At 40.2% G+C, this 26,678-nt stretch overlaps 1 protein-coding gene across 1 annotated transcript in view; it reads right to left on the reverse strand.

The window, feature by feature from the left end:
• EGFLAM (EGF like, fibronectin type III and laminin G domains) overlaps positions 1–26,678 on the reverse strand; it is a 74,788-nt gene that overhangs the window by 27,337 nt on the left and 20,773 nt on the right. Inside the window, exons 4-12 of the mRNA XM_027635291.1 lie at positions 26,254–26,280; positions 21,795–21,912; positions 21,407–21,542; positions 14,761–14,927; positions 6,477–6,592; positions 5,896–6,232; positions 3,317–3,417; positions 1,996–2,096; positions 778–922 (exon numbers count right to left, since the gene is read on the reverse strand). Of these exons, the coding sequence (XP_027491092.1) occupies positions 778–922; positions 1,996–2,096; positions 3,317–3,417; positions 5,896–6,232; positions 6,477–6,592; positions 14,761–14,927; positions 21,407–21,542; positions 21,795–21,912; positions 26,254–26,280 (1,248 nt within the window). The remainder of the gene's footprint in view (positions 1–777; positions 923–1,995; positions 2,097–3,316; positions 3,418–5,895; positions 6,233–6,476; positions 6,593–14,760; positions 14,928–21,406; positions 21,543–21,794; positions 21,913–26,253; positions 26,281–26,678) is intronic.

The raw sequence follows: 26,678 nt of genomic DNA on the forward strand, positions 1-26,678 counted from the left end.
CAATTATTTTTCCCTTCAGTGCTTGTATATGGAAGTGTACCGTAATAAGATGACTGAAGCTGCTTTTTTTCAGGGCTAGGAATGACATGCTAATAGTGACCATCAAAGGAAAGGCATCTGAAACAATTTGAAACTACCTTTTCTTCCAGTGCCTAATTTCACTTCCGTTTTCTGGCCACAGATGAGCACGTTAAGGCATCTTCCTCTATTGTATTTTACCCTGTAAGCCTTGTATGAGCTTACTGGTGTTAACATAAGTCAGGGCAGAATGTCTATTTCCATTACTCTGTTTAAATCTATCTCCAGGATACGCGTCCAATTATACTTCTGTATACAAACCTTGTGTGGCTATATACATATTATACATAAATATATATGCTTGCATGCCCATATAGATCTAATTTTTATGTCTGAAGAAGCAGAGTAGCTCTCTGAGGCTAAAAAAGAAAGCAAGCAGGGACAGCAGCTGAACAATCTAGTAAACTTCTAACAGCAGCCTTTATCTGAGACTAGCAAAGAGTAGCAGAAGGGTGGCAGAGCAAGCGTGGAAGACAACAGGAAAACTGTAGTGGGATTTGGGGATATTTATCTTTGTGATTTCTAGACTACATATTTGGAAGAGTAATCTGTACACTGGTACTAGTTCACTAAATGTACCAACACTGATGAATAAAAATGTACTTTCTAAATCTAATCTGACTTCTGATAGCAAGAAAAAAGTTGTCATCATAACTTTGAGATGGTCCAAGGTTGAGCTGCAGGGGCAGGATTACAAACCTGAGATTTTCCTGTCACGGGAGCATTGTTGTCCATCCTGAGCCAGCCATTCACCCCATCTCTGAACAACGTGACACTGTGCCAGTTCCCCAGCTTGATTTTGTTTTCACTCGTTATGACTCCAACTCCAGTGCCACAGTTGAACCTGGGAGCAGGAGACAGAGAGGGCAAGGTGATAAACTCACAATAATCAAATAACCAAAAGTCATTTTTAGACTCCAAATATTCCTTTTGCACTTGGGAACCTCTCTGTTCCACACTGCACATAAGTACAGGAAAATCAGACAGCAGGTCTAGTATATCTGTTCTAAGTTTCAAACTTCATCATCTGTCTTCCTACCATGGAGAATATTTTGCATTCTCTGACCATACCAGCTGCATTGCAAAGTTTGCCAACAGATGGAGGGTATTAGAATCTGAGTTCCTGCTATCACAGTAATTTCTCCTGGGAATTTTTCTAGCTACCTTGTGAAAGGCAGTGCTACATTAATAACTCACCTACTGTACTTGAAACTCAGTACTCATTGACAAGAAGACCTCCAGGAGAGTCTCTGTGGAGCTGATTGCGCACAAAATGTGCCACTTTGCCTGCCTGCCATGCAGTGTAAGTGAACAAAAACACTACCTAAGGCACATCACCCATTTTGTTATTCCCCACTTTCAAAGCACTCATTTTCCCAAGTAAGGAGATCCTGGAGATACTCTTTCACATGCTTCATATCCATCAGACTGCAAGAAACCCTCTCCTTCATTTAAAAAACCTGCAACTCTCATCTAAACAAGCAATACAAGATGAAGTTCCTGGCCCCTTTCTGGCATTAAATGCTGGATTTTCATACATTATCTGCAAGTCTTTTGCTGCAAAACAAAAACATTGACTATGTACCCCTCGATATACCATCACCTCAGCAAATATAGCAGCTCACTGGGACTTTTGATAACACAGCAATGAGCCCCAGACTAACATCTTGAAGAAAACTGATCATTTTGCCTTTACACTGAGGTCTGAGTATAACAGTTCAACAGGGTACAAGTTCACACACTAAAGAAGGATGAGAGAAAAAAGTATTAAAGAATTTTTAAATTAAATTACATTGTCCATTTTGTGCACTGCATGGAGCAGAATGCAAAGACACTGCAGATATTCATCACATATAGCAGTCCCAGGAGGCAGAAATGGCTCCTTCTCTTTACATCAAATTAGGATGGAAGTTTTACCTGAACTGGAGGCTACGCCGGATGATTGCCAGTGACATAAAATCACCTCGACCATGTTCATTTTCTCCACAGTATAGCAGCAAACCATCTTCTGATTCAGCCTGTAATCATTTTATCAACATGAAAAATCAAAGTCTAAGCCTCAGCATAACAGATAAAAGCAAGCAGCAGTGGAGAACTTTTCTCTAGAAAGGGTCAGCATTTTTCAGATCGAGTTTTTAACTTGCAGAATCAGAAATTGGTTGATCAATTTTGAACCCTGAACCTAGAAAATCACTGCCTTAAGTGGTTTAAGACTATCTACTTACAGTATGATACTATCAGACCTGAAAAAAAAAGCCTGAAAGTACCAAAGACTGTTATACATGTTCCATGTGAGACTACTGAGCACAAAGTCTAGCAAGAATGTCCTAGCAAGCCTGTTAAGTGTAGACACATTAAACTTACTGAACATGAATACATACACCCTACTTTACATGTTCTGTGAGCCTGACACTCTTCAAGATGAACAACCCATGCCGGCAGCATTTCTCCATATGTGCATAACAGCTGACACAGTGGCTTTTTGCAGCCATCCTGCATTTTAAAGTGACAAACTGCCAGTGGAGTGTTACATCACCACATAAGGCAACAGACTGCTGCTGCTCTAGTGACAGTGTCACACCCAGGCTGTGAAGCTGGGGAGTCTGCCTTTTTGTGGGAGCAGGGATGCATCCAAGAGCTCAGCCATCCTCCCTACAGGCAACCTTACCAGTTCTGTCCCTAAACAGAATTAACCCAAGCCAGACCTGTAATTTAAGTAGTAAGGTATCCTGAATATATCAGCTGGTGTCTCAAACTTCACAGGTAGAAAATAATGTGCACTTAAATCGTGGAGGACAGAAGAGGAGCTCTGAATACAGGATACGGTGTTTTGCTCTAAATGACAGGATCACAGTTTCTTTTAAGTAAAGATACTGCATGCCACTTCCAAACACCAATTCACAAAAATTCCGTGTGTACTTCAGCCTGTAGCTCTTTCATGTGACTATAACTTTGCCAACGTACACTGCTGCTAGTCCACAACACCAGTATTATTAGTCCCAGGGATTCTCTCATGCTGTGCCTACCAATAACGGATGCAAACATTTTAGCTGCTTACAAACTTCATTTACATTCACTGAAGGTTAAGCCAGATCTTTACAGATGAAGGTTATGTACAGGTTCACCACAATTACATTACAAGCTATACTGAAGCTGTTATTTTGCTATTGTCCACTGCACTAGAATAAGTAAATAAAATTTAAAACTCCTATGTGAGCTTGGAATTGCTCAAACTTACCCTGAACTCAAGGGTAATTTGAAATGTCTGGTAGGATTTTTTCAGTGGTTCAAAGGTGATATATGAGTAGCCAGAGAACTGAGGATACTGGATGGTGATGTCTGAAAAGTAAAGAGAGAAGCCTGTTATTTAGCAGCTTTTTCCCATATAAAAATCGATATACGCATTTAGTACTAGACAACATCAGGTGGAAATGAAAGGAAGAGTTCCTCCAGAGGCCATTATTCAGCAGCAGTCAACAATCAGTTAACCTCTTGCCTTGTCCTCCCACCACTTTTCACAACTAATTCCTTTATTCCCAAGGACCTTGTGAACTTGGAAAGAAACAGGATACTGAGGGCCAAATACTGTTCAACAGTTTAATCACAGGCTTCAGAGAAAATTTCTCCAGATTTTCATCCTTGTTACAGAAGACAGAACCCATCAATTTTGTATTTATCTTCTTTTAAGAATTCATTTAACAAAGAGAGAACAAAGTAATTTTCTGTTTGGCAGGATTACGAAAACATATGCCGGAAGTATGGCTAGATTCAAGGCTGCATTAGTCACCACTGCTCTATAGCTGCTGCATTGAGCATCTGGAGAATCACTGGATGTCTCTTAACAGCCCAGCAGCTTCCAGCACTTCCCTCAAGTTAGCTCAGGGCAGAGGCTGAAGAGAGTGATGGGAAGAAGAAGGCCCCTGTAGGCACCTCTCCATCCCCGGTTGCAACAGTGGCTCTTCTCATTGGTCTTGTCCACTGGCATTATCAATGCTCACTCTTCATTGTCTTATGTTATTCCCTGACCCTGAGAGACAATGAAAATCAGACATGTCTTACTGCTCCCTTTGCAGCTAATTTCCCTAAGAAGCACTGAGGACAGACACAGTTTCAGGCCTGAATTCTTATTTTTGCAGCGGATTTAAGTCTAAAGAGGAGTCCTATTTCTCTTAGCTATTTGAATACTGAGTGTGTTTTTCTTGCGTATTTGTATCTGGATACAGTTCTCTCAGCTTTTTTGTTTGCAAGGCATACATTTTAGGCTGAAGTGAAGAGGACCTGTGCTACAAAACTGAATGCAGCATCAGCAGAGAGCAAGCCCTGATCGCAAGCAGAACTGACTGGATCAGAGTGCCATGCAGCTGTAGATTGTGAAGAGAAGTCTGTTTCCATTCAGATTAATATACTATTTAACAATACTGACTGCTGAAGAGAAATTCAGTACAAAGGAATATTGGCCCATGGTGCTACTACTTACTAAGGAATAACACACTCCCGAGTGAAAAATGCTGGGTTTGGACTGATGTTAACAAACACGCTCTGCAAGTTGTATACAGCTATGTCAGTTCAAATAAATCCTCAACTCTTCATATTTGATCAAGGCCTAAAATCACATCTGCAGCTGTTTCATGTCGCTGAGTCACAACAGATTGTTTTCAGAATGAGATCTCTTTGCTCCAGCACTCCAGTTTGAAGAAGATAAAATACTCTCAGTGTCTGTAACCCTGATGCATGACACTGTGCATCACAAAGGTCTAACATCACTCTGTTGAAGATACATGTGTCCCTAGTACTCTGCTCTGTGGCAGAGTCTTGGCAGGTCAGATGAGCATGCAGAGGGATGGATGGATCAGCTCTTTTTTGGCAGGAGGGATAGCACCACTATAACCAAAAGGATGCTATCTTTGTGTGAGCTCTGGCATTCATCTGACCCCTTGGTTGCCAAATCAGAAGAAAAATTACTCTGGGGGGAAAAGTGTAACCTCCTTATGGTATGGTGAGGGAGCTAGACTGGCTTACCAGGTGATCTGCTCAGCATTAACCCTGCTAAAGGGTGAGTTTAGGTGTCCAAAGGGAGAGATCAAGAAGACAATGAGGGAAAAAGAAGCAGGATGGCCTCCTTCAGCTCAGCAAGCTCTTGTCCTGGTTCAGATGCCTTAAAAGAAGGCAAAAGGATGGGTGACAAGTCCTGACCAGGACAAATATACCCAGACTTCAGGTCATGCTTTCTGAACTGGGAAGAGGGTTTTATTCCTCTCTTTCCCCTGTCTGCCTGGCATGAGTGCTGGGGTTACCACTCCAGCACTTCTGCCCTGCAGACAATGGGGAAAGCCTCCTCTGGTGGTATTTTTGCAATGGGAGCTTTGACTCACATCCCTCCTGCAGGACCAGCATCATCCAACAGACCACACTGGAAATGGGAGTGGTTCAGGGCTCCAGCTGTGACAAAAGGCAAGCATGAAAGGAGGGTTGAATATCTCTGCTGGAAGCTGTGGATGCCACAATGGACCCTGTCACACCCAGGTGACTACCAACATATGTGGCTTCATCACCCCCTCACTCTTAGGGGGAAAGGAGGATTAACTTCCCCTGTGTACCTTCACACAGGTTCTGTATTCAACTTTATTAAAGAATAACTTTTTCACCCCTAACCAAAGAGAAAGAAGAAAAGGGGATGATGTCTGAAATGGGATGTGCAAGTTGCTGCTATCCTTAGGGATCCATTAAGCCCAGCTGGCTGCTTCCAAAGTGCGCTTTGGTTGGTTCCTTGCTTCAGACAAAGAGGAGCCAGCAGCAGCAGGCACACAGACACCTTACCTTCCGCACAGGTCTCTCCTCCTTTCCCCAAGTTGCAGTGGCAGCGGGAGCCGCCCCGGTCATAGTCATTGATGCAGAAGCTGTCCACAGAGCACACGGCCTCGTCGCAGGACAGGTCGAAGAGCCGCGAGGCAGAGGACATGCTGCCCCTCCTCGCTGCCCAAGCTGTGGTTGCTCTCGCCGTGGTGGAAGGTCGTGTGGTGGTGGGAGTGGAAGTAGTGGGTTCAGAAGTGGTTGTAAGGACCCGGGACAGGAGCCTGGAACTAGACCCTGGTGCAACCTTAGTTTTGACCAGGAATTTTCTGTTGCCTCCTTTAATAGCAGGAAGCGGTCTGAGCTGAAAGGAAACAAAGAAACACCAATTCAGTAAAACCTAAAATGCTATAGGGAAATGAAATAAATACTTTTCAAGATACAGATCTGAGGAAACGAACTCACCCTCAACAAAGAAAATGAAGCAACCACATCACTATATCTGAGTACATAATATCAGATATTAAATTACCTGACAGGACCAGACACTTTAAAATATCAAGACTATAAAGAAAACAGAAGTGCCAAAATGAAATCTTGAAATTTACCTCCTCTATATAAATGTCATAGTCTGAATCATCAACATCAAATCCATCACCATCACCAGTCACTGTGTCTGTGATGTACCGATGCCCATAGCTTCCACTTCCTAACTCTTCAGAGCCTAAAAAGACATAACTGGCACATTCAGTTCATATTTTTTTTTCTCTTTACACACAGCAATTCCGACCTTACCATCCCCCAATTCACAACACTTAAAATCTGAAGTAACGTCATTGTTCATCTTGTACAGACAATGCAAGTGTCAGCCTGAAGATGGGAGATGCTGTCCAAGTGATGTCCACACAACTTAAAACAAAGGCAAGGCCTCCATTAAGTCACTTTTAAGGTGATTAAACAAACAAAGTAGGCAAAGCTCCATTCTCCCTCTGCAAATCATTCTCCCGGGACAAAATTTCTGAGCTTTTTCAGCATGGACAGCATTTCAGTGACCAAATAGTTTTTAGGTCAAGCTTTTCCCTTTTATAAATACACAGTTCTGCATCTGCCCTACCGGCAACCAAATAAACTGTAACAGTAAAAGAGATGCACAAAGGTAGGGCATGCTCTTCTTAGGATGTAATCCGCCTCCACTGACCCCAAAGCTCCTGAAATTAGCGTCCTAAGTGTATTGTTAGACTATTTTTAAAATGGAATTTATCACCTTGAAAAATGAAACATGTAAAAACATCTTAACTCAGAGGATAGTTGGGCATGGGAACAGGCTCTCCAGGGAAGCAGTCACAGCACCAAGCCTGACAGAGTCCAAGTAGCATTTGGAAAACACTTTCAAGCACATTGTGCATTTATTGGGATTGTCCTGTGCAGAGCCAAGAGTTGGACTTAATTATCCTTGTTGGTCCCTCACAACACAGAATATTCTATGATTCTATGACCATGTGTTTTTCATGTACATAATCTGCTTCTGTCTCTCCCTGGAGCTCTGAACTCTGCAACAAAGGAGTCTGGGCTGGGAATGGACAATTTTAACAGTAAGGGGATCCTCATAGAAAATATCTGTACTTTTCTGCACTTTACAGTGCAAATTCTACTTAAACAGTGATTTACACTTTTTAGCTATTAAAATTTACCAGAAATCATGAAGAAATATAGTAAAAGTAACCATATCACTACAGTTACTTATCATTTCAGCAAGGTTAAAAACAGACATTTTCTAACCATTAAAACAACAGACTTATATATTTGCCTTTTCCATAAAGTATTTTCTCATCACTTAAAAACAGCATAGGTAACCCTCACTTTACAAAGGGTCTGTAAGGAGCTGACTACAGTTGCTTGTTTATTTTAGCAGTCAGAAGATGTCCATATTTTCTGGTAGTTAGCAGGTCCTTTACACTGCAAGGTGCAGAGATGCAAAGTCTTGCTAGGCACTGCCTGTCTGCGGAAAGGAGGCTCGGAAAATGCCACTTGGTGGGGAGAAGAACTTCACTACCGGTACTAAACAACCCGATGGAGCCAGAGAAAGCTCACTAGGCTCAGCAAACTTTCAGAAGAAGTAGTGTGCACCCAGTGCTATTGGGCTGCTTGAGTCAATCTGACTGGGGTCAGCCATCTCTCACCCCGGTAGACAATAAAGAAAAAGTATTTCGCTGACCTGATAGGGGCGGGAGTGCACTTATCTAAATGGTTTTGTACTCTTTTCTCCTTTGCTGTGACTGCAACCCAGAAATCCCAGCAGACAGTTATGAAATCAAGCGTATGTGCACCAGACATGAAAATGTGCCCTGCCTGGCTCACTGGTCACACTCCATATGCTCTCTGGGAGTTATTTATCAATGGGGTTTACATGTTATATCACCATACAGAAAAATTGGAGGCAAATGAGTAGAGGTGATGAGGCATACACACTTGTAACCAAAACAGCATGCTAGACTAGGACAGAATATGGATAAGTCTCTCCACTCTGGCATGTAAAGCTAGTCATTTGTAAATAATACAGTTTGGATGTACATTAAACATTCAGCACCAGGTTCTACCAAATAAGCTGAGCAGAGAACTCTTAGCTTTATGACTGGTAATGAGATGAGGCAAACTAGATGAGCTACATCCAGATTATTTCTGCTAGTGATTGTCAATGCACAGGCAAGGGATTACTGTTAGAGAATCAGATTGCACATTTATGAACCGGTCCCAATCCTACAATCACTGGAATGAATTCCAATGTATTGAAAACAATAGGTATTATTACAATGTGAACAAAAGCCCTTACTCCTCATATTCACTTCTACGGTCACTCAGGTTAATCACCTTCCAGGATAATTTTACTCCAGGCAGGAACGTAGGAAGACTAGAGTAGAGTAGAACAGAAAATTGTTCTGTTGGAAGGGACCTATGATGATCGTCTAATCCAGGTGCATCTTCTATACATAACTACATCAGAATCCCCTTCTTCGGAAACAGTGATTCTATAAGAATGCATTTCTACAAAGAAACTTCTCTGTGTAAAACTTCAAACATAAACATTACAAATATGATTTGTAAGTTAAGAGAAACCATACCAAAGAAGCAGAGCCAAGCATTAACTCAGCTCCCAGCAGATGCAGCAATTTTCAACTCATTAGAAGAGTGTTTCTTTTAAGTCAAGCCTGTGTTATTACTAATTGCCTTTGTACTATGTATCTGAAAGTATTTCAAAGCTGATTTAGTTCTTCTAATAAATGAAACTGTAATTTACCTAAGAGCAGTGAAAGCCAAAAGATGATTTGGAAAAAAAAAGGAAAAATCACAAACATTTGTCAGGGGAAACAATCCAATCTGTATTCAAACAAGCTATGATATACAAACTCCATTTTCTGACTTAGAAGTCATAAGCTACAACAACATCTGTTATAGTCCAAATGCTGTCATATTTTATCTCTTTTCAGTCAAACTTTCTATTGGCTTAGTGGGATGTAGGTTCAATAAGAGTGTCATATCTTCATGAATATTTTGTATGACTATATATATATTCTATATATGAATATCTTTATATTCATACACAGGAAAATGTTAGGTCTCAAATTTACATCCAGATACACACACTTGCTTAGAGGTATGGACATGATTTTAACACCATGCCAGTTTTACGGAAGTGTAACTCTCCTGATTTGAGTTGAGTTATCACTAGAGTACATTAATAACTACCAGCATGCAATGAGACATGGTAACGTAGGAGAGGCTGGCAGTTCCCCAAGTAGCAGGTGTGCTACTTTCATCTGGGAGATCAAAATGTTCCATGCTTTTCCAACAGAAGACCCTAGGAGACAAAATGTACCCACTATTTTAAACCAGACAATGACTCCTTTGTCATTATTGAACTGGTACAACATTTGGAGCCTGGAGAGAGCAAAGAAGGTGTCTTATTGTGTCTGGTGAAAAGACTGCTCTGAGGCCTCTCTTCAAAGACCTTCAGGATGTAAGTTTAGTGCCACCAGAAAGAATGTAACTTCAGAAGGTGCCCTAGTATCGACAGGTCTCTAGCACTGCCCCAAATCTCCAGTTTTACCCCTTCCTGGCTCTACCTATCTGAGTTTCAGCCAGTACACCCTCCATTGCTCTACCCACTGATCTGTGAGCAGTTTGGGTAACTCATAATGCATCCAGGAGCAATGTAGTCATGGAATGCACTTGCTTCTGATTACGCCCTTATACAGGTGAGTACACACACGAATGACGAAATGTAAGCCCATTGGCTTCTCAGTTGCATTGTTCTTCCTTACCCTTGGCTTTTGCTCACTGGACATGGCGTGACAGTCACATGTGATATGATGCGATAAAACTACAGGACAAACAAAATGAAAGAAATTAACAGGTCCTTTTGCAGAGAAATCCCTCCATCACTGTGGTGCTTTAGTGGAGAGTTCATCTCATAATGGGTGACAAATCAGGGACAATTAAGCAAAGTGGTACTCTGCAAATACCAAAACAAGACTGAAGAGATTATAAACATGCTATATTTAATTAAATATGTTAGAGTGTGGAAGGAGATGAAGTCTGATTAAGACCCTGTACTAGGTCCTATAATCCTGTTGTATAATTAATTGAAAAACTCATGGAGGTCATGAACTATAGCCTCTTTCCAAATAATCAGGGATTAAGTTAGATTAAAGAAATCTTTCTCAAAACAAATAGAAAGCCACATAAACTTTTGTTTTGCTCATGAGGTTGCCACCAGCATGCTGATAAGACACAAGAGAGTGTAGGAGGCAGAGCAGGGTGCACTACAACATGGGCAGGTTGAATGGAAATGTTAAGAAACTGACTCCCTCCATGCAGAACCCTTCACAGGTCTAAATCAAATACACATCAAGACTATTTAAATCTGACTTTTGTGCTTCTCAGTGACTCACAGTGAGATGCTGCATATCACTTGGCCTATTCCTTGCTTTTTGTCCATGTCCCTATAACTACCAACACTGCTTTTGCAAAGCCTTTGGAGATCAGTGGGAAATAGTTCTGTGGAAAACCTTCTCCATTTGCATTTTCTAAGACATATTACTATCATTTAAATCAAGGTTTGGGCAGAGACTGCCCTTTTCCTGTGCCTGAGCCACAGCTGACACATTAAAACTCCGTACAGAATATTTAAGCACCTGTGCCAATGCCTGGCTCAGAGTGAGCCTGGTGGTGACAGCCAGGACCAGAGGAAGGGATGTGCCCCAACTAAGCAGACACTTCTGTCACGTTTTCTGTGGAGACAAGCGGGAGGGTATTTTTAACAGAAGACACTTCCTTTGTTGGTCTGGCAAAGCCCAAGGCTGGTGACCTTCCAGGAACAGTGCAAACCCCATCTGTTTCCCGAGGAGGTGAAGGGTATTTAAGCAATGCAGGTGATGACACTTTGTTTGATTCTTGGGGAGAGTTTATTTGTTGTTTCTAAATTGAGCATGTGCAACTTTTAAATTTCCAGTGAATTGTCCTTGACACATTGAAAGATCTGACTTAACAAAACCCCAACAACCCTATAAGTGAAATACCCACAACCTACAACTGTAATTAAGAAAGACAACAAAAAACTGATTTATTACATCATTTCCATCTAGAAAAAAATTAATGAAACCAAATCACAAATAAATGAGAGCCCTTGGGGGAAACTTGCTCTCTCTTTCATCCCTGAAAATGGAGCAATAAAGCAAGTATATATTTTTTACTAGGTAAGTGGGTAACTGCTTATAATCAAGGCCACATGTTCTATTTTCAGACCCTGGGAGGTCTGTCACATTAGGTGATACTGTCAGCATCCCTTTAGAGGAGCAAATAAAGACAACGTTTTCCTACAGGGAACCGAAACAATGCAGTCAAGAGTACTGCAAAGCCACCTACCTTTTAAAAACAAAATGAGAGAATTATCTGTGAGAATGAGATAAGCCCCAGCAGAAAACCTCCCGAAGTAGTGTGGTCTCATCTCTGCCTCAGCCTTCCTAGAAGAGCTGCAAGAAAATCTATGCAAGGCAATACAGACCCCGAAGTTCCACTGCATTTGAGGTAATACTGGGAATTTATAATTCATTTGAAATAAGCATCAGAAAAGCACTAATTATTTCAAGTCAGGCAAAAGCATCCAGCATATACAAGCATAAAGCTACAAATTCTTGAAATCCAAACACACTAAGGTGCTTAGGTGCCAGCTGTATGTGAACTAAGTGTAATGCAAAGGAGCCAATTATTGTATGAACTTCTGGCAGCTTCCTGAAATATTTCAGGTATTTCTCAAGAATACACAGGCAGTCAGAAAAATAGCATCAAAAATCTATGGCATGTGGCATGTTTCACTGTTTAGATTGGAGGAGGAACTGTGGTAACAATGAAGACAGTAATTCTTAGGATATGCACCCTGAAAAATAAAGATGCTTCAATTTCAGAGATGCCAACTGTCTGACGCCTTTTCAGCAACAATAGGTGACTTAGAGGTATCTGCTGGCGCTTTGAGACTGTCAAGCAACTGGTGCCACCTGAGATGCATTACCTGAGACATTCCCAGAGGATTATCAGGTGTCTGTGAGATGCCTGGGAGGCACATCCTGCAGTGACTGCTGAAAACCACGGAACCCAGAGCACCTCAAATACACTGAACACTTATGCCTGAGTAACTGAAGTTCCAAAGAACAGGGCTTTTTGACTACTAGAAGTGGGAAAATGCCTTCAGATACATAATGTGAATTAGGAGTAAGTTGGTTGCCCTTGAGTTTAGCATGCTTTTTTTTGTTTGTTTCAAGAAACTTGTCAGTAGTTTAAATCATTCTTCAGGGTTTTTTACTGCTTTGGGGAAAATTAAATGTTCAGGCTATGCACAGCTTTAATCAAGGCATTTTTTCACAACAGAAGTTTAGCTTTTCTACTAATTCACAATGTACTTGTGTATCTGGTTAACATCAAACCAGTCTCTTACATAGACATCACAACTAAAGACAAGTGAGAGCTGCTGTCAGCTACACTATCATCTCAGCTACACTCCTCCCCACACACCCCCCCCCCCAGAAAGCCACAGAATTTATTTCTAAAAGCATGCATCCTCCAATACTTTTGAACACCACTCCTTGCTCTGCAAAAAGCTAGTTATTGTGAGGACAGGTATCCACAAGGTGACACAGGCTTTCATGCATAGTGGCTATGCACAGTTTTTAAGCCTATTTTAAAAATCCACCCTGTAAACCTAGAGCAGACTCTCGAAGGAACAACACTTGCATTTGCAAAGGGCCCAGAGTTTGCCAAAGTAGCCCCAAGTACAAGTGACCTGATGCGAGGCTGGAGCACATTACAGACACACCACAGCCCTGCACTGAAGGAGCTCTGCCCCTCATGAGGGGCTCTGCCCAAGCCCTGACAGCCCCTTAGTGCAGGAAGATCAACCTCTCAGCCACTGCAGTACCCATGTGCCTGCCTTGGACCGGCATGGAATTTTTAAGCCCGTTCAGAGAGAAGTGAAACATGCATAATACATTGACTTTTCAGATCTGATCCAGGCCTAGAGAACCAAGCTCATGTCCCCTGTGAACCTCTCCAGAAATCAGTGCTTATACACACTGGTGGTGAATTCGATTCCAACTTCTAATGATAGATATCCAGCCCTCTGCAGAACATGCAGCTTCCAAAGGCAAAGTGCCTTCTCTGGACTACTGCAGTAATAAGCAGAACATGAAGACAATTCCACCCTTATTAACAGAGCTAAACACTTTATCTTTTCTGACCAAAGGATGCAACCACCTACATCCAAAGATAAACAAAACACTAAGGAGTACACATGTGTGCCTGAAGCAGTAAGAGTTGATCCTGGAGGATCGAGGGAAGGAGGAACCCCAGAACACACTGCACCTTCAGAGTTTTCACAAATATTTACTTCAGGATTTAAACTTATGAGTTCAGCAGCCCTAGCAAACTACATGCCAAATGTTTAAGTGACTGAATTTATGACAGAGGAATAAAAAGAATGGAAACTACCTTATAAGAGTTAGTGAAAACAAGGATTCCAAGATAAGGAGGCAATTTAGAAATAAATCCTTAGAGGGTCACACTGGTGGATCACTAAGCCTGTTGTCCACATTTCTGCAGCATGCAAAATCTTCCTGCAGAGCTCACAGTCCTACCTAAATATTCACTGCTCATTTTCTGCTAGTTAATTAAAGTTGATTTGCATGTGAAGGGGGAGAAAAGAAAAAAAGTCAGTTTTTCTGGTTTTTTTATAGTTCATTAATCTGCTCAAATTTTATTCAGGTATTTTCTTTTGTGGTATTCCATCCCCTATAAATGCCTTCAAAAGTGGAACTTAAAAGTACTGATACACTTTTTTATATAAAAATTTGAAACATTAAGGATATAGCCCAGATAGTTCCCATGATTTGCCAGTTTGGGCTCCCTTTCCTCCATTGTTTCTCTTTGTGGCTGAAATTATAACTATAATATATAAGATTCAGTTTCAAAGAACAGAAAAAAAGGTGAACAATAGACTTGTCTCTCCCATTTCTCCCCATGATATTCACTTATCAGTTCTGCATGCTACCAGCACAAAAGTCAGTAAGTAGTGATCCAAAAATATCTGGCAATGACCTCCAGAGCAGAGAAATGGCATGAGAGCACTGCTGCCTGGCTCTTTTCAAATCTTTGTTTGTAGCTTGACTTTCACAAGGTGCTGCAAGCTCCTCAGACAAGACCGAATGGTGTCAGAATGGGGGTGCCTGTGCTTGTAGAGCAACTTTTTCCATCAGCAGACCTCCACAGACTGCCCCAGATACAATTGATTTGCAGATATACTTTATTTTTATATAGCTTTAATTGAAAAATGCTGGTTCTACTCACTGAATGTTCGGATGACGTCACTCGGTGTACTGGCAGGGCTTGATCCATAGGAGTTTGCTGCTCGGACAGCAAACTGATACTTGGTGTTTGGGAGAAGTCCCTTGAGAACCATGGACTCCATCTGGATCTGCTCTCTTATTACCGTCCAATTGCTGTCAAGGTCTGGCCTTGAGGATCAAACAAAGACCAGATCATAAATAATTAAAGCTCGCTGTACAAATTAACTGCCTTTAAACTTTCCTGGAAAATAGACAAATAAATGAGATAGAAGTCTACTAAGTCATCACTGAAACCCTTCACTCTTAAAGGACCCGGACTGTGCAATCAACCATTACTAAGCCGTGAAGCCTGTGATATCAAAACTGGGCAATCATACAAACTCAATATCCAGATTTTGCTTATAAAGCCAAGGAGGTTATTTAAAGGACTGATTGACAAATCCAGGTCTATTTATCTGTTTCATGGGTTTTGGGTTGATAGCTTTCAAGTGGAGGTCTATTACCTGCACCTGCTTTATACCACCTGTGTGGCTGTATAAAGTAATACTTTGCAATAGTGGGAAAGATCCTGATTTATTTCTAAGATCTTGTGCTCTAATACCAGTAAGTCACTTCAAACAAGCATTAGCAAGATGAGAATCTAGTATTTGTTCTCCTAGGTAATCAGGTTAATCCACACATGCAGGGAAATCTGGATCCAAAGTCTCCTCTTCAGGAAAAACAACAAAGAAACCGTAAGAACAAACAAACAAAACAAAACAAAACAAACAAAAAACCCAACAAACACTCCAATCAACCACAAAGATAACCCAAAACCCACAGAACAATCATGCAGAGAACATGACCTATATTTTGCAACAGCTTTCCTATGTCTGTCTTTGGACAATGCCTGATTAACTTTTGATTCATACTGGAAGCCAGCTGCCAATAAATGCTTCTCTAAGTGCCATTATAATTCATCTGAAACCAGTATAACCATTCACATGACAGTTTGGTATCAAAAGTTTTAGGTTCATACACAGAGGGACATCGGAAAGGGCTGGTCTACTTTGAGAGAGTATTCTGATGTTTTCACACCATTTCCACTCTCTCTAAAAGTGGCCTCTTCTTATCAAAGAGAAAACAGAATGAGAAGCTAAACAAATACAAACAAAACAAAAATGTAAGCATTCATGCTAGGTCACCCAAAATATTAAAATTAAAGTTTATGAAAGTAAAATAGGGACAGAAATTGCTTTCAGAGAAAATTATTTCAGTGTCCTTGTGATATTTATTACAGGAAGTAACCTCCAAGTGCTCCCTGAATCTACCAGTGTTTACACAGGACTAGCTGCAAATGTCTCCAACAGTCTTTGAATTAAAATTATAGCACAAGGCAGGCATTTTGTATTTGTTTATTTTCAATTGGAAGGAAATGCTGAAGTCAACGTATGTTTTCTTTTACCAGTCAATACAAGATTTATTGATCACTGAAGTTCCATTGTTTTGTGCCAGCTTGCAAATGCAGTCGCAAAGCAACAGCCCCCAGCTGCCTGGCTCCTGCAGTGGTACATAGGACACAAGTATTTCATTGTCTTACTAAAAATAAAAATAAAATCAGACAAATGCATAAGATGTAATGATGGCTAAACAGACTATCTTAAGTCACCCTCCACCACCATTTCCTGGTTGACAGTAGAGCATTTATTTTGGCTACTCTTCCATTGCTCCCCTGCTCTGAGCTTTTGATGCCTGGGCCAAAATGAAAATATATAGTGTTTTCCAAATGAAAACTGTTAACATTGCTTCCTTCCACACGCTTACTTAGTAGTGTTTTCAATTTTCCTGTACACATCCTTTTTTGGCTGCAATTCCCTTCCAAAGAATTCCTGCTAGCTCAAGAGCTGCCTCACAGCCTCTTTGAAATAGACCTTGCTGATGTCTGTGCCCAAATGGAAACACACACCTCTGATGAAGGGACCCAAAGGACACATTGTGCTCTACAAAGATTCAGGAGATAACAAAAACACAGGCTAGCCTTCAAATATGCTGTCTCTCACAACATTTCTTTCTGTAGAAGTTTATAACAACGGAAATTCCTGCAAACATGTAAGCATCTGCAGCTAAAGGAGAGGGAAAGAGGGAGATTTATCACTTGACCTTTGCTACTTCTCCAGAACATTCTCTGTGCAAACAAATTGGTACAAGATGAAAACATGGCAAACAGATGGGGAGAGGAACACAACAAACTCAGCTGGTGACTTATCCATGGACAGCCAGCTCCTGGGTTCCCTAAGATGAGAACATTTTGTTGAAAACTGTCTCCATGGTTCTTTTGTGTTTGTGTGTGTGTGTCAAATTTAATTTTGTTGTTAACTTTTACACTAGAAGGGTTCATTTTGATATCGCTTTTCCCAGCTTACTCCAGGACTACATTCCCCTGCATAGGGTCTCTCTGTCACACACCTTGCAGGGCAGCTCCAGAGGTTGTAACTGTGCATGGGGAAATCAAACAACTTCCACAGACAGAGTCTGCTCTTGAAGCTACAGCTGTGCACCTCCAATGCACAAGTGCCATGCAGAAAGAATCTTGCCAGTGACCAAGTCAGACTATTTTTGAGATAATAAATATATGGCTAAAGCCAACAGGACAGAATGGGTATAAACCAAGGGTAGAATTCTCATGCCATACATACCCAAAATATTTGCACTATTGCTTTATGCTGTAATGTGGAGATTGACTCGGTCTGAGAAAGGAAATCTTTCTGATGCAGAGAATGAAAATTTTCTACTCACTTGAACTTCCTTTTAAAATCACCTGGAAATGTTTTAGGAGTGAAGCACCTGCTAGCGATCCAATCTTTATTATGTTTTTGAGTGTTCTTCTCTGCCGTGTTTATAATCATCTCAAGTGGCAAATTCATCTCTATAAACATTTTTTAAAAATATTCCTATAAATAATAAATACAATGACAAATACAATACATTCTCATTCACTACAAAAAAATTTCCTGTTGAATATAGCACACTATATGATATTATTTTCATTGATTATTATTATTTAATATTATTGACACTTTCTACAAAATATATCAACCCAACTGCCAGGAAAGAAAAAAAAGGCCAATTCTTTAAACTCAGTCTCCTGTCAGATATTCCTCTGATCATGTCTAATATTGTTAAGCACTTCCTCTCTAATTTCTACATCTTTCACTCCTCTTTCTTCATTAATTACCTTTTGAAGGATTTAACCCTCACAGGTAGTGAGATAAATGTTGAGATATGACTGTTTGATGAAACAATCAGGAAAAAAGTATTAAAGGTATTTTCCCTGGAAAGTGGGAGGTGTCTCCCTGGTCAGATCTTTTGTTTCAGGTTCTTTGCAAACAAAAGCAAACAATGAGTGCCTAGTTCAGTGCAATACTAGGGACAGATAATTCAACAGGAAATGAATTCAGGGATAGATTTTTTTTTTTTTGGTGGAGGGAGAGAGGGAAGGCTTCAAACTGATTAAGAAATGTGCACACAACATTATGCTGAATCTGCTCCACCCTAACATCTGAATACTGGCAAATCTCCCAGTGTTATCAGCAGGACCTGCCTAGTTCATTGCAGCAGAAGTTTAATATCACTATCAAGATACTGAAAAATTTGCCCTGCATGCCAAAATTAATATTGAAAGATTTTCATTTCGTCTACATACCAACAAGACGAAAAGAAAGTGACCTAATCATTTTAAGGGATACATTGCTAAAACATTTGTAGCTGCTATATGAACATGAAAATTTGGGTAAGTTAACCATCAAGTTTAAAAGATTTGGTAGGCATTCAACAGATTAAAAATTTGAGTATTTGGAGTATTTGAGTGAAAATATCCAAGGCATTTTGAGGATTAATTTTTTATAGTGTCTTTAGGAAAAACACACAAACCCATAGGCTGAAGTCTACAGTATCACTTTAGACGCTTTCATAAAAATGCCATTTGTCTTAAAATATTTCTCACCATTAACCAAAAGAATATTTACAATGACCCTACAAACTTTTACAGACACTATCAGCTGTTTTGCGTTTAACGCGTTCTCTCACACATTTCTTATGAAAGATGAGGTGAGAATCGAGTCCCTACAGTCTTCCTCTTCATTTTCAGCATTTAGACAAGATGGGGGTGTGGTCTCCTTAGCATCCTCTTAAAAGTCAGCAGCAGAACAGAACTTTCACTAGCCCAGCTCCTCCTACATCTGAAACCACCTGTAGCCCTCCACTGCCTATAGGGAACCAAAGAGTCCCAAGGGAAAACTATACAAAGTGCCTAAATAAACCACAAAACCTAGACCCTGAGTGGATTCTGATATCTGAAAACAATTAATGCACTGAATTTTCATGAGGTTTTAATCCTGATATCACAGTTGAGAAACTGAAAAGAGTGTTTTCTCCCAGTATGCGTTTTCTAGTCATAAAGTTAGTTCTGTAGAGGTGGAAATGATTTCAACAATGTGATACTTTTTAGACATTTGTGTTGCACCGAAGAGAAATCAAACATTTGCATAAGAAAGTCATTAATTTCACAAAAGCACAGCATAATGTTGTATTTCTTTGACATAAGAGGACTTAATTCTAAATTTGCTTGAACCAATTTGTTTTAGTTTTACATTGGCTTAATTTAACAGCTTTAAGTCATGGTAGTACATTTTATAGTAATTAAAACTATATGCAGCAAAAGACAATGAAACTTAAATGTTTACCTCTAAGTGCTATTAGAGCTTATGGCTCATTGAACTTTCTCCAAATATATAATTAAGCTTCCAAGTCTAAGAGAGCATAATCCCAAAATTAACAAAGGCACTTCCAGCTGAGCCTTAAACCTCAAACTAAACAGTGTAATCAAAACATTGTGCTGCTAGCAAATTCTTTTCTGAAGTCCAAAACCAATGAAACACTGAAATTTCAATCACTCACATCTTTAGACCTAAACAGTGAAGGCAACTTTCCATTCCCTGGCTGAACAAAAACATTCAAGGGTGTATTTTCAATATGTCAGATGGAGATGACGGCGCCCACTTCTTCTTCCATTAGCAGGCTCCTGGTGCTGTGAAGACGTGTACATAAACCTCCAGGCTCCACTTTTCAGTAAAAGCACAGAGCCTGTAGAAGTGCAATCAGAACTCAACAAAATCCCTCCCCCATCCACTGAGTAAATGAGAAAGATGCACAGAGAACAAAAGGTTCAGATAAAAATTGTGTTCAAAAAATAGATATTGGAGAAATTTCTTGGTGATTCTACAGCAGAAATTGCATGAGGAAGATAAGAATCTTCAGCCCCCATGTCCTGCCTTGCAGTGCAATGAACACTGGATGGCTTCCCACTAAATAATGGGGCATTTTGATCCAAAAAGTACTTCAGTTCACAAGTAGGTTTTCAGCCTGGGAATTCTTTTTGTTATATCTATATCTTCTAGATTGCAACCATATTTTGAGCACCTTGAAAATCAATAGTCCTTCCTGTCTATCTCAACAACAACAACAATTCTTTATCAAAAATTACTCTATTTTCCTGAAGAACAATATTTGACCTTTACAGAACAGAGTAGTTAAAGAAGCAATCCCTCTTCTTATCCAGGAACCTCAACCAAAACCTGTCATCAAGTATTCACTCAAAGGATTAAACTTCGAAAGGCTGAATTTTGCAGTCACTGTAAGAGTAAACATAAGGGCAAACAAATGCAAATAAACAGCTTTGTATGAACATATGAGCTCACGAAAGCACATGGACAGTCAAGTACCAATACTTGTTTGTGCTTGCAGATACAATCACCTCCTCCTGACCCTTCCTATGCAGCTTATATAAGCAACTTTATTGGTAAATTGTCACAGTTCAGTTCTATTGTTGCAAATTTTAGAGAGTTCAATGTAAAAGAACACACACACACAAAAAAAAAAAAAGCCCCATCTACACCCCCTTTCCCCCCAAACCCTAAACAGAGAGACCAACATTTCATGTAAATTTGATTAGCATTAACATTAAAAAGCAAGTCTACATCCTACAAGCTCAAGACCCAAATGACTTTGTGTTCAAGAGGTGTCTGTATCTGGCACTGGGTGATACGGTTTAGTGGTTTATGGACTACAGTGGCAGTGCTGGGTTGACAATTGGACTAAATAATCCTGAAGGTCTCTTCCAACTGTGACAATTTTATGGTTCTATAACTTTTTTCAGGTAAAACTGCCTAACATACTGAATTTTCAATGCTTGGATTATGTCCTATAGCAGCCCAGAGGACTGTTGGCCCAGGGGAACTGCTCTGCCACACACTCTTTTCTCAGCATAGTTTGACAGCATTTGATGACAGGAGAAACTTAAAACTTCATTCACCAAAGCCATTATTGCAGGGAACAGATCAAATCAGACCTTATTTTTCTTCAATCAGAAAGAACAATTTACTGGTGACTTTATAACAAATTGTATTATTTCTGGTTTTGTCTTTAAATTTTCATGGTAATTCAACACGTATTGAGAGGAAAACAAAGTGTACTATACACAGTAAGTAAATAAGTTATGAAATGGATCTATATGCTGTTTAATAGTGCAGTTTAGGTTAAAACCAAAAACAAAAATCAAAAACCACTGTAATACACAAACACTGAAATTCAAGCTCCACTGGCAAACTTGCCTGATAAATTCCACCGTGTAGTACTGGATAGGAGAACTTCCTTCGCTCTCTCCAGGCTTCCAGGACAATGCAACTTCTGAATCAGAAACTACCACAATCTGGGGCTGGTAGGGTGGGGCCGGGGGCATGCACTTATCTAAGCCAGAAGAATTGCAAAGGAATAGCATTAGAGAAAAAATTGGGCTACTGTACACAATGACCTAACTCCCACAGACCCAGGAATCAAATTCATAGGCTTTTCCTCTCACCTATTGCCCCTTTAAAACCCCACATTTTTGTAAAAATAATAGCAAAATATTATATTACTGCATACGACAGAGATTTAGGTATGAGTGTTACAGACATGTGCCTTTCCAGTTTTGCAACATAGCCCTGTATCAGGCATTACCTTGGGATAAGGTTGTCACCTCTCTGGGCATGCTGGGTCGTCCTTTTCCTGCCCAGCCATATGCTCCAATGCTAACGCGATGTGGAGTGCCTGGCTTCAGGTCACCAATGACAACATCCTGCCAGAGTCAAGAGGAGACAAGCACAGTGTGAAAGTTCTCCATTGTAACTGGGGATGCTGCTGTGAGCTGGGATTTGAGTATCTTACAGGTCATTTTCCATGTACTCTCCCAGGAAGATTGTCCCTAGCCCAGAACAGCTCAGAAACAACAAACTCAAACAGTACCATGTGTTTCCTCTCAAGCTGCAGCTTCGCCCCAGGGGAATCCATAGGGATGACCTGGATCCATTTCTCAGCATAACTCATAAGGCTGTAGATCATTTGCATTTACTATCCAGTTTTTCCCTTGGTGAAGTCAAAGGCACATACTATTCTCTCCCTTGAGCCAATTGCTGGTATTTGGTATCAGCCTGGTGCATTTTCTCTCTCTTTTTTTTTTTTCTTTTTTTGGTTGTTTTTATTTTTGTTTTAAATTCATAGGCCATAAAAACTCCTGAGAATGAAGCAATCTGATGCAGTGTGAACTGATGATCTTTAATTTCTCATGGAGCAGAACCCTATCCCATTGTCTCTCACAATTTTATGAGCTCAGCTATCAGCCTTGACCTGAAGTGAGTATTTCCCTTATTTGTCCTTCTGCTATAAACAAAGAAAGATTAACCCACAGACAATTACTGTAAGGGAGGCAATGCTCAACTCCATATGAAGACCTTGTGCTGCTGAATACTGTTCAGAGGAGCCTGCTCAAATCTCTCAGAAATTAAAAAATGTCACCAAAACATTATATTTCATCACTGGCTGCTGAATATACAACGGATGAGCCTCAGACACTAGATCTGATCTTTATTGGATCATGTGCACATGTGTACAGAAATTCAGTATTCTTTACCTGCAGCCTACCTCTAGTCTCTATTTTAATCTCAGACTTAGGAATTTTGACAGTATATACAAGTAACAGAAATACCAGGTTCTACACCACAGACTGCTCTTGGAGGGGGAGAAAGGTCTCATAAAAAAAGTATTTTACAGAGATTTTTTTTCCAGTTTTCATTCTCTGATATTAAAAACATTAGTCACAGTACATGTGAAAATGCGGAGATATACTTTTCGTGCTGGAACAGACTTTAAATCTGCATTTCCAGTTAAATAGTAAACAATCCTAAAATTTTATTAACTGCTAAATCTTCTTATTATGATCTTTTGGAAAAAACTCTCCCTCTCTACCCTTCGGAGAACTTATGTTATTACTGCAACATTTTTTGGCAACACCCTGTCATCTATCATTCCTTTGGCTGTGGTTTTGGAGCTCCAACACTGATTTCCTATTAACATGGACCACCTGACCATTATCCTGTTTTTCCATCATTCACCCTTGATCTGCTTGAATGGTCTAGATGAACCTGAGAGAGATGACAGCAATACTGGAAAAGTAACTGTCCAAGGAGAGGTGGCAAGGTCACTCACTCTGAAAGATTAATCTGGGTCTTTCAGTTTCAGAGCTGAAGGCACTGAAATCTTTCAAAAGATCTTTTAGATCTTTCAAAATGTGATCTGAGAATCCAGTTGTTGAAAACCCAGCACCTCCTCCTGGTGACAATACTAGTGACCCTACTCCTGCTTTTCTATCCTCTATGCCATACATACTGACTGTCTGCATTTAAACTGTGTACATTTGTTCCTGCCAGTATTCCTCTTTCATTCTTCTGAGGAAAAAAAAGTTCTTCATTATTTGTCTTATTGTTTTCACACTATTTGGGACCTTGTTCTCCACAGTGAGTTGGATATTCATGTACTTGCCTCATGTTATTACCTCCAGACCCAAGTCTACAATGAACTAAACAGAAGGAATCTCACTGAGCGTATGGCCAAAGTCCTAATATCTACTTAGGTCTTTAAGTTCAACATGCGTACCCTCAAAACCTCATGCCTTACACATGTGGCTACCTGCCTCCTTCTAGCAACATCCTCTCCATGAACACAGCTCTTGGACATACAGTGCTTATCCATGAGACCAAGTGTCTTTTAATCTTCAAGAATCAGGACATCAATGAATAACTGAAGATTCAGGACACCATAAAGCTACCCTGACCTGTAGCAATTTCAGGGAATACTCACCTTACACCAGAACACTTTCAAATCAAATCAAATCCTAGAGAAGAAACATGTTTCCTTGTACCCTATTGTCCAGCAGTCTGTGGGTACATGTTTCATCTCTTTTTTTGACGTGTATTTAGGAGATGGGTCTTAAAACCTAAACCTAAGTTTTCTCCCTCCCAGAAGAGACAGAGTGGCCTCACAGATAATAAATTTAGGTAGTATATGGAAGAGTGAACTTGCCATCATTTTTGTAATCCTTCCTTGACTCAGATTGCCTCTATATTTTGAAGCATGATACCCCAAACTGGACATTACATTGCTGATAAGGCTTCACTAGTCACCAACCTCACTTTCTTGTCTTACAGAACACTCTTGCTAAAACCCAAAAAAATGGCATTTGATATTTTCATTACAATCTCACATCGATGAATGGAGTGAAGCATTGTGATGCCTTTTCTGTGGTAGAAGAGTCAATTGCACATAGAATAATCCATATATTCCTCCCAGCCCAGCCACACAGCTTGCCCTCCCTCCAAGTGTGTTGAAACTGCTTGTGAGGCTATGCAGTAAGCTGCCTCACAGAAACTAGCATTACAAATTATTTTCCAAAGAAAGTCTGTTTTCTGTTTTGTTTTAATCCAAAAACACTTCAAACTCTTAACTACAGCACAGCTGCAGGAACTGAGCTGGGTTTAATGATGCTGTATTCCCTGATGACAATTCCTTCTCTGCGCTACTGGTCTCAGCTGGTCACTTCCCATTTTGTACTGGTGTGTATAGTGATTTGACAGGGAGCACTGTTGCTCCCCAGGGCTCTGTGCCCAACCTGAAACCTCCCATCTTTAAAGTCTACTAATTATTATTGATTTTTCTTCTTTTTTAACTACTTGTGCTCAAGTTCCTAAATGCCATGCCCATTTATAACAAACAACCACCTTACTAAATCAGACTGGCTGCTGTCACTTGCATGTTCTCTATTTCATGATGATATACAGCTATAATACATTATCCACTTGCTAAGACACAGGCATATGCACACACACTTGCACAGAAACAGGCAGTGCAAATCACCTCTTGCTACAACCATCCCACTCGGTACAGAGAAGCCTCTAAGAAAGCAACAGGGTTGTACCCAGCACCAGGAGAGGCGGCTTAGTGATGGAAACACGAACTATGCAGACTTAACCACAAGACTATTGCAGATTTCTGTTGAATTTGGTATGAATATAACAGAAAGTATTTCAGTGAGAACACCACTTCCTGAGGATTAATGACAGCTGGGAGCTGATTAATCCCAGCCAGTCATACTTCTCCACAAGCACCCCTCAGAAGTGTTATTTTTATCAAGCAGAACAAAAGGGCCCAGCATGGAACTTCAGCTCTGAAAAGTCACAATCCAGACTCAGCTCAGCAAGGACTGAACCAGATAGTCCTGGTTCAAGTGTATCCCGAGGTCTCATTCTGACATCAGCCTCCTATAGTTAACCAAACTTCCCTTAATTCTGACCATGAAAGCTGGGCAAGATTCACCAACTTCATGAGATTTCTCCATTCCTACAACAGGTCTCAGGAAACAAAAGTTTGCAAGAGGTTGTTGGTGTTAGGGATTTCTGTTAAACACTGAAATTTCTGCCCTTGTCTAAACCGAATCTCAGCAACACTTGATTGCTTTCCCATCACAATAAAGCCAGCCTGTTTACTGCCCACGGGAATTAGACTGGACTGCATGCCATACTGGAAATAATCAGTTGATTCACCAGCTGCAAAGCCATTAAGAGACTTAGTATTTATTCCAAATTTGTTTTATACAGTAGCTACTCTCCCACTCTTTCCTCCTGGGCATTTCATGGCTGGCCTCTTCCTGAGCTTCTCCTCCTTCTCGGCTCTTGCTGGACTGGCTCAGATTTTTTCCTCTCCATCTCCTCTCCAAGTCCCAGACTTTGTTCTTCCCTTTTACTGTGTGTCTGATTACTTGGCTGTCCCCATCACTTTTAAGTACTCACTGCCTGGATGTATCTCATTCTTTACACAAGTTTACTCCAGCAAAAAAAGAAAATCATAAATACCTATGATGAGTAAAAAAAAGGTTTATCCATTGGTAAAAAGGGAGCTACTTTGCCTCTGGATTTTGAGCTTTTGCTACTATTTGCTGTATTTTTTTCCACGAAAGATCTAAGTGCTAACTATAATCAACATCTGAGATTAAATTTTGTGTGTGAATTTGTGGAAAGACCAGGTCAGGAACATTCAATTCCATTTTAAATCACAGCTGTGACCAAGTCTCATGTGAAGCAATACTTACAAAAATTGCTTGTCCTTCAAGTTGACCCTGGAAAAAAGCAAAATAGGACTTGTTAAAGAACTAACATACTAATAAGGGATGGCAAAACCATATAAATAATGGGTCAGGGAATTAAAACAAGGTAAATGTTGCAGCACATAGCAGTCTATTTGGCTTTTAATCATCTGCATGAGTATTGGTATACAGACTCTCCTCCCAGTGAGTAAGAAGTACTGCTGTCAGATTAAGATAAAAAAACAATGTGCTGTTTTATCTTTTTTGGCACTACTAGCAGGAATGTTTTTTAGGGAAAAAAAAAAGGCAAGAGAGGAAACAGAGATAAAGATAAGAAGTGAAAAAATAATGTGTAAATAAAGAAAAAATATATCACGGGAATAATATTCTTTCATTCACTGTGATACCAGAAACCTGCAGAATTCAGAACT

Source organism: Corapipo altera, unplaced genomic scaffold, assembly GCF_003945725.1.
Source record: "Corapipo altera isolate COAL_440 unplaced genomic scaffold, ASM394572v1 61411, whole genome shotgun sequence".
Lineage (NCBI taxonomy): Eukaryota > Metazoa > Chordata > Aves > Passeriformes > Pipridae > Corapipo > Corapipo altera.